This window comes from Phoenix dactylifera, chromosome 16, assembly GCF_009389715.1.
Source record: "Phoenix dactylifera cultivar Barhee BC4 chromosome 16, palm_55x_up_171113_PBpolish2nd_filt_p, whole genome shotgun sequence".
Classification (NCBI taxonomy): domain Eukaryota; kingdom Viridiplantae; phylum Streptophyta; class Magnoliopsida; order Arecales; family Arecaceae; genus Phoenix; species Phoenix dactylifera.
Window position 1 is genome coordinate 4561932 of NC_052407.1, and position 9414 is coordinate 4571345.

The 9414-nt window shown below is 36.4% G+C and overlaps 1 protein-coding gene across 1 annotated transcript; it reads left to right on the plus strand.

Moving 5' to 3' along the window:
- The first annotated feature begins 609 nt into the window (after nt 1–609).
- Nucleotides 610–6447, plus strand: LOC103708134 (perakine reductase-like). The gene is made up of 7 exons (XM_008792912.4): nt 610–745; nt 980–1147; nt 1240–1443; nt 1563–1735; nt 2286–2382; nt 2533–2686; nt 6075–6447. Exons 1-7 carry the CDS (start codon nt 689–691, stop codon nt 6266–6268), a joined length of 1047 nt encoding a protein of 348 aa, XP_008791134.1. The 5' UTR covers nt 610–688; the 3' UTR covers nt 6269–6447.
- The last annotated feature ends 2967 nt before the right edge of the window (nt 6448–9414 follow it).

Consider the following 9414-nt stretch of genomic DNA (forward strand, 5'->3'; position numbering starts at 1 on the left):
TTAAGGTTTTAAGGTTCAATTGTACGGTCAAACTATAAAAGAGAAAAGATTTGGCTAAGAAAGTTGATGTTTATGTATTTATGGTCTCAATGGTTCTCGAGTCAAGATTCTCTCCAGTTGAGGATTAAACAGCAGGAGTCCAGTCAAGCATCACCAAGCCCAGTGTATTCTGGGATACCTTGTGATTGATTAGAGCCTGTGAGATTCGTGCCCCACGCTATGCCTACCCTAATCAAACAACTTTAATCTTGATGAAAGAAAATACAAAAAGATAAATGCATACGAATTAGACTTATTTTACTCTCAGATTTATTAAATCAAATATAATCCTAAAAGATAAGTGAGTACGAATTAGACTTATTTTACTCCCAGGAATTTCTCCCTGTTGCCAAAGTGCAAAATTATGAATCGAAGAAAAAGTGAGATTAAATTTAGCAGTTGTCAAAATACCAAAATGGATACGGCTTCTGAGCGGCCGAGCTCGTTCCCCTACTCATTGGCATTATCGCCGGACCTCGGCCCGTCGGGTTCCTACTTCCATAGAAACAAAATTATCTACCCTTGAGAAAGCGATGGAAACCATATATCTTACGAGAAGAATCATAATTAAGAACCAAAATAGGGTGAGGCAAGGCAAGCTACCATTGTTGGACAAAGCCAAGTTCTCTTCAGTGTGGGCTGTGGACAAATGGAGGAGCAGACACCAATGATCCCCAGAGTGAAGTTGGGATCCCAGGGATTAGAGGTATCTCCCCTTCCTTCTTCTTTTTATGCCTCCTTTGTTTTCTAATCATATGCTGCATGATTTGTTCTTACCTCTAATTAGGAAGCTATCCTCTAATTACTACTATGTTTTCTGATTCAGTTTCTTAAGATGCAGATGCTGTTATCCTTCCTTAAAAAAATAAGGAAAAAAACTAGTTTTTTTTTCAATGCTAATACCGTTGTGAATTGTGATGACCTGTGTGCTTGTGTCCAGGTATCCAAGCTGGGATTGGGGTGCGTGAGCCTCAGTGGAGGATACAATTCTCCGCTCAGCGACGAAGATGGGATAGCCGTCATCAAGCGTGCCTTCAGCATGGGAATCACCTTTTTCGACACCTCCGATATCTATGGACCCGGAACCAATGAGATCTTGATTGGAAAGGTTCAAACTTACAATCTCTTTTCTCTTTATTGAAGGAATTAGATGTTGTGCACTAGAATTAAACGTGAAAAAGAATTGATGCTTGCTTGTAGGCCTTGAAGCAGTTGCCCCGAGAAAAGATTCAATTGGCCACAAAATTTGGCATTGTAGGGGTTGATCAGACTGGTATGGTTGTAAATGGTCGGCCAGAATATGTTCGAGCATGCTGCGAGGCAAGCCTCGAGCGTCTTGGTGTGGAATATATTGATCTATACTATCAGCACCGTGTGGATAAGACAGTGCCAATTGAGGATACTGTAAGCACTAACCTTTTAGATTCAAGTTATGGTTTGTGTGAATTGATTTTTTTTTTGTGTGTGTGTGTGTGTGTGTTCTTTGTGGCAATGGAACCTGCATTTGTTTTGGTGTTTGATAGATGGGGGAGCTGAAGAAGTTGGTGGAAGAGGGCAAAGTGAAGTACATCGGGCTATCAGAACCCAGCCCCGACACAATCCGGCGTGCACATGCCGTTCATCCTATTACTGCACTCCAGATGGAGTGGTCTCTCTGGTCTCGTGATATAGAAGGAGAAATAGTTCCACTCTGCAGGTCTGGTTAGAATCATGTTTAACATGGTTTAATTGTCTTTTTTTTTAAGATAAAAGGTTTGTGTACGAATGAATTACCCATCCCTGTATAATAGGCTAAAATCCAGTTTAATAAGGTTGATTCATAGAACACCAAATTTTTGTTACGAATAGAAGTGCCCACATCCCTTTCCATGGCAACTGGAAAAATGCCCAGAGGCTCAAAATCTAATTGGTATTAAGTGTTATTAAGATAAGAGCAAAGAAGCATCACATAGACAATTAAACAAATAATTTCATAGCGCGACTTGTAATTAGTTTCAGAAAACCTTTAGAACCTGTTGTAAAAGAAAATCATACATAATGCTCTATGATGGAAATCCTTCAGGCATCATTCCTCTGGAGAGAGTAGAGAAAATAAAAGACAAAGGATGTCTTAAAATGATTCTAGTTTTTGACTAATAACTTATCTTGGTCACTATTGGATCATTGTATTCTTTAACAATTGGGGAGTTTGACTGATGTGATGCACTTAAAGTTCACAAATACATGATGTTTCTTATAAAATGCAGAGAACTTGGCATCGGAATAGTTACATACAGTCCTCTTGGTCGCGGTTTCTTTGGTGGAAAAGGAGTTGGAGAAAGTATTCCTTTAGGCAGTGTATTGGTATGAACTTCAATATAATCACAACCTCTGTATTGAAACTTTTTTCTCTGAAGAATATTTAAAGTTTTTTTATGTTGAGATGCTAACATGTACAATGTTTGAAAAATGGAATATTGTTTTTACTCATTATGCATCCATATGATTGGTTAGGCTTTACATCCAAGGTTTACTGGAGAAAACTTGGAAAAGAACAAGATTCTGTACCTGCGAATAGAAAAATTAGCTGCAAAGTATCAGTGCACCCCTGCTCAGCTAGCTCTTGCTTGGGTTCTTCATCAAGGGGATGATGTGGTTCCTATCCCAGGCAAGTAATTGGATCTGAAGTATGTAGCATGCATTTATGTGAATATTAGTTTATCGTATAAATTTGGCACACATCAGGATGCTTTCTATTTCTATTAGTATTGTTTCTTAATTTTTGGACACAAATATCAACTAGACCAAGACTTTCCCAGAGCTATTACGAAATGATGCTAGCTCCCTATAGCATTATGTGACTGGGAGATGGCTTTAAATTTTTACCGATAGATTGGTTTTTAAAACTTGAAATATTTATTTAAACTTGTATATATTGTTCAAAATAGCAGGACAAATATAACTATATTTACAAAAGGGAGAAAACCTTATAATCTTTGTTAAAGGAAAGTACATAAAACTCTGCTAATCAATTCTAAATTAGAACCAGCAAAAAGGTTGTGTCTGATAAAAATATTGTCAGAAGAAGTGCTATATTATACGTGCTTATAACCTAAATGAGGATTACTAGAGAAGAAAAGAATTTCTCACATGTATATACACACACATATGTAGGGTCGGCGTCGAAACCCCAATAGCTAATTTTTTTAAATTTGAACTTTCATAAAATTGGGATGCATAAAGGCATGGTCAATATCCTCGTTGTGCAGCCTTAATAAGCTTACCAATATCATTGATGCTTAAACAAATAAAACACTCTTGTATCCAACCTAAGCAAAATATGAAGCACCGAGGACATATGTTGGATTCCATATGTGCATGCCTTTGTATGACAACATTTTATCATGTAACTTTTGTTGGGATTTGTATCCCAAGTGTCAATCGTTAGCATATTGATGATTGAATTTTGTAAGTGAATTGACAAATTAATAAAGTGTTATTTGGCATTATTCATCATTTCATTGTACATCTTCAAATGAACTCTTATATATATCATGAAGTCCTTAGGACTTATTTTATGATAAAGGAGGATTTATCTTCAAGTCCTTAAACCTATTCGCGACCAAATGATATACTGTTACTAGGACGACAGCATTATCGAGATTAGGTCGTTGTGTGACATATACGTTGGTTGTCCTCTTAACCAAGAAGTGTGGAGACACTAATATGTCACACAGGTAAAGTATAGTAGTACATTTCACTGAACGTGACCAATTGCGAAATGCTCTACTATCAAGAGATGTTCCGAGTAGATATGGGTGTAAGTATCCCTCAAACCTGAGATCACCATAGTGATTAGCAAGCAACTCACTGTACTTTGGTACTGAACTAGCAGAATTTCTAATTCTGGGGTGGAAGGTTACTGGGTGCAGTCAAGTACTTGCAAAATCGGTGCGTGAGTCAAGATGGAATTGATTCCTCCTGAAAACAGGAGATAATGCTTTATGTTCAATTTAGCAAAACCTTGGCCAGGATAATCCTTGTGATGAGTCACGGGATTTCTAAAGTTGATCACATAGTGGATGTACTGATTAGAGAGTTGACAGAATTCTGGGGTCATCCTAGCATTAGGATTCAAAGGGATGAATTATATAGTAACCATAATCCAGGGTTTCAAAATATTTGCTTCGCATATATTCGGCTTATCCGGACGTCGGGTACCACTGCTAGATGGTCACGTCGATTAGTGCAGGAAGTCGTTCATGTACTACCGGCTTAGGTTCGAACCTATGAGGTCACATGCATAGAAGTTTCTTGATTGATCAAAATGGCTGATGGATGATTAAGAATCATTTAGGGATAATTTGGTCAATTCGATTGGCAAATTATCTTATAAAATAATTAAAGTAATTATTGGAGGATTGATTAGTAATTAAATTAATAATAAACTCAATTTGATTGAATAATTGGACTAAGGATGAGCCAAATTGAATTGGATTCAATTTTGGGCTCAATCAGGGTTTTGACTTGATTGGATTAGGTCTGAACCAAGAGGACTTAAGTTGACCAAATTGAATTAGATTCAATTTGTGCTTAATTAGGGTTTGACCTAATTGGATTAGGTTCAACCCAAGGAGATTGGACTTTCCTAATTGTTAGGATTTGATCGAATTAAATAGGTTTGATCTGAATTGTTCGGATCTCGAAATTCACATGTCACATGCTCATGCATGGCGCCATGAATTAAATTTTAATTTGATTAAAAATTAATTTAAATTATTAATGGTGCCATGGGACACATGGAAACCATCTGGAAGGGGAAACATGAGATAAGATCTCATGATAAGTGTCAAACCTAATTACTTCGTGGCGCATGAGTGAAGCATGCTTCAAATCGGTGGCGACATGAGTTGAGTTTGAATTTTGAATTCAAACATTAAGTCATATGGAAACTATGAATCAGATGGCTCATTCATCCACCAACTAAATGAGGATATGGCGAGTGGAATTTTGAAAATTATCAATGGGAATTTCGAATTAAAATTGAATAGAAAAGTCAGCACCATCCATTTCGATCTTATCTCACTCGCATGAACCATTTATTGTTTGAATTTTGAATTCAAACAAGATAGGATCTATCTTGTTACAACCAACCCCTTCATGCACCAATAAGATACCAGATTTTTATTTGAATTTCGAATTCAAATGATCAAATGGCGTGCCATTAAAAGGATGATCTCCTTGTGTCGCCAACACCTTGAAATTCAGCCTTGTCCATCTCGCCATTTCTTCCTCCTCTAAGTTCATCTTGCCATAGCTGATAGGGATCCCTGAAAAGAGATTTTAGATCAGATCTAAGTCCTCTTTAATTCCTACAAACCATTCCTCCAAAATCTTCCAAGAAGGCAAATCAAAAGTTGATAGTGTCGGAAAGATCGAATTTCAGCAACAAAGGATCCTGCGCAAGCTAGCACTTCCATGGGATTGGATCTCTCCAGGAGCTTCGCATGGATTACTCGTAGAGGCCAGATGACTGTGTGGCTATGGAGCTCGAGCATCAGATCCATTACCTTCTGATTTCGTAAAGGTATTAATCTAGATCCAGAGTTAAATCTTATAGGATCCAATCCCCAAGGGTTAAACCTATTTTGGGGCTTCTCACAGAATAATTTTCAGAGCCTATTCGATGGGCATTCGAAGATTAGTTGGATCATAGATTAGTTAAGTTTAGAACTTAATTAATTTCATTTCAGATTTGATATTAATTATGCAAGCTTTTAGCATAATCGTTTAAACGATCCCGGCATATTAATCATGAGTTCTAGTAGTGGTATTTTGAGATTTGATTTCTTATGCATGCTAGAATTAAAATGTTTAATTCGATTTTTTCGCTGCGATTTTCAAAAATTAAAAGAACTATGTATGGCTTGATCCCCCTTGTGAAGAGGTACGTAGACAACTCGAACAGGTGCAGCCATTGATTTTGAAAAATTCTAAATTTCAGCATACTATCACTACTAGACTGCATAGATCACTTTCAACTTCAATATTTTCAGGAACGAGCAAGATCAAAAACCTAGATGCTAATATAGGTTCTTTGAAGCTGAAGCTCACAAAAGAGGACTTGAAGGAAATATCCAATGCAGTGAATGAAGAAGAGGTGGCGGGTTCTAATGCCTTTGGTTTTTCAGAACATTACCAGTGGAAGTATGCAAATACACCTGCTAAAAATTGCAATGCCACATCTTAAGTTTTTCTGTTAATGTGTGGTTTGCTATTATAATATTGTAAATGTTGAATGAGGACAGGAGTAAGATCCTTTTGCAGTCGACCTTAATTTGGAAGCTTGTTGCTGTATTTGTAGATAAATTATGAATTAAGTGTGCTGGATGATCTGTGATATTAGGGTGCTTGGTCATCTTTTAGATATTATAAGGTCTCTCTCTCTCTCTCTCTCTCTCTCTCTCTCTCTCTCTGTGTGTGTGTGTGTGTGTGTGTGTGTGTGTGTGGGCGCGCGCGCGTGCACACATCTCTTTGAGAGAAGATATGATGGGATTAATATGATTAATCTTTGATCGCCTTGTCAAAAATGTAGAAAATAAGATTTGGATACGGAAGTTGGTTTCTTTGTACATAGGATCCCAAAATATTAACTCTAGTTATCTTGAAGATTATATAAAGACCAAGCTCAATTTGCATCAAGTGGTTCTCTAGTGTTGAATGTTGATCTTGTACGATTCTTGTAGCTTTGGATTCTTAAATGATTTCATTCCATCTTCTCAAACTCAAATAATTAATATCATTTTAAAGCAGGGAAAGATGGCTAATATTGCACGCACAGCTTGCACGAGTTGAAATAGGTAGTCTGCAGATTTTACACAAAGTTGGTATCTTGAAACTAAGTAATTAATCCCTCGAACAAGGAGTTCTGGTTAATTTTGGTCAAATATAGGCCGCCTAACCTGAAGTTAGCTGCCATCATGACTTCACAGTAACTTAGGGACTGTTCAGTAATCATTTCATATTTACATGCATATACTTCTAAGTAATCATTTCTCAAATTTTTATAAAGTTAAGATAGAAAATTTTGTCGAATTCATACCATTCCAGGAAAATAGAAATTTGATATTAAACCATTTTACTTTTCTTTTGTTCTCCGGAACTAAACTTTACACAAGCCAATTTGAGGCCTGTACGTAATTTAAGTTCGAGTTTTTTATTTGTATACCCTCTAAAATATATAAAATTATATAAATATCTTTGTAAAATTGCTATTTACATGTATATCCTCATAAAATACTTATTTTGCATGTATATCTTTTTTTTTATTTTTTTACATATGTATCCATACTATCTAATGCTGTTAAAAAATAATCGATTTAAAATCAAAATACTGAATTATTTTTACAGGTAGATGCGCAAAAAAAAAAAAAAAAAACACTTTATAAGGATACACATGCAGGTAACAACTTTGAAAGGATATTCATACAATTACGCATATTTTGGAGGGTATACACTTACAAAATTCAATAAAAAATGATCAAAATTTAGTAAAGATAATTTAATTATTTTTACTAAAAAAAGATAGCAAACAAAGATTAATATTATCATGTCAATTGATCTCATATTAATATCAACTCTTATAGAATGAATCATGCTGCTTTTATGAAGTTCTCGCCTCGAAAACAAACAACTCAATATTTATAAATTACTAAAAAATATTTTACTAATCTAAACATCTATAATTAATTTAAATTTGATATGCTTTAATCTCTTAAAATAATAAAAAATATATAATGTCGTAGACTCAATAATGATAATTATAACAAAATTAAATAAAAAATAGAATTAGCAAAATGATTACCTAATATTCCAACTTGACCGAGACATAATTTTAAAAAAAAATTGACAATATAGATCTATAGTTTTTGACTTGTTGATCTAACTGAATAATAAAAGACTCAACAAGTTTCAACCAAGTTTTGATCTTTCTTTAATAATTTTTGTGAATGTTTACCTTCTAAATATGATAAATTATATGAATATCCGCGTAAAATTGTTATTTGTGTATATACCCTTATACTTTTTCTTGCATATCTACTCACAAGGGTATTTTAGTCATTTTAGTTTTAAACTGTTTATTTTGTAATGACATTTGATGGTACGAGTACATATGCCAGAAAAGAAAAAAAAGAAAGATATACATAAAAATAGTAATTTTATGAGGGTATTCATGTAATTTCATATATTTAAGAAGGTATACATGCAAAAAATTCTTTAAGTTTTAATCCAAAATCTAAAACTATTTTTTTAATATCCATTATATATAATGAAAATCTCTTGAGGTGTTTTTTTCTTTTTGGTACAACGGCTATTGGAGTAGCCAGCAGAATCAAGGGCTACAACCTGGCTCAGGTGGGGGGGCCTGGTGTGGCCAAAGTATCTCTCCAAAGTGCTACGCAGCGTAGAAGACAACCCAGTCTGCGGCCCTATTCGCCTCTTGGTATACGTGCACTGCCTGAAAGATGCTACAGTCTCTCAGCATCAGCCGTATGTCACAAAGCAGGGGGCTCCTATCCCCTTTCCATCCCTCCTCTCGTATCTAATCGATCGCTATGGCCGAATCTCCTACTAGGATGATGCACTCAACCCTCAACCTCCGTCTCGTGTAGGAGATACCCTCCTATGCTGCTTTGAGCTCCACCCCTATAGCTGAAAGCCCATTAGTTTGTCTCCCGCCTGCAATAATCAGCTGTAAGTCGCGACCTCTGATCACAAAGTCCACACCGCTCCTGCCCCAGCTCCTGTTCCATTGCTATCGAAGTTCACCTTTAAATAGCTGGGTGGGGGCTGCCAAGAAATAAGAAAAAACCTGGGCGCTAAAGTTGCCGACTTTTGTAAAGTGGTAGAGCAAGCAAGATTGCCGACTTTTGTATATAGCTAATAACTTAGGGCATTCATGTAACTTTTCTTGATATACCCCATAAGAATAGTCTGCAACCTGACTAAGTTTTGTTCCGGGATCGAGAATAATTTTCTCCAAGCAAGCACATTGAAATTAAAGTCGGCACCCTTTGCCGGCTTTGTATATAGCTAATAACTAAGGATGCAGGGTCAGTGACTTGTTGGACCCAGATGGGGGTCAATGGAGGGACGGGGTGGTCCGAGAGGTGTTTGGAGAGCAGCTGGCAGATAGAGTATTGGCTCTACCGATTTCTGCCCAAGAGGAGTCAGACAGGTTGGTATGGTTGCCATCGGGGCAATCGGGAGTGCGGGCTAGGGATCTCTACACACTGATCGGGAGGGAGCCAGTTAGGCAGATTAATGGAGGTTGGATTTGGAGAATACAGATTCACCCGCATGTGGCGCTCTTTATCTGGAAGGTAGCATGGGGAT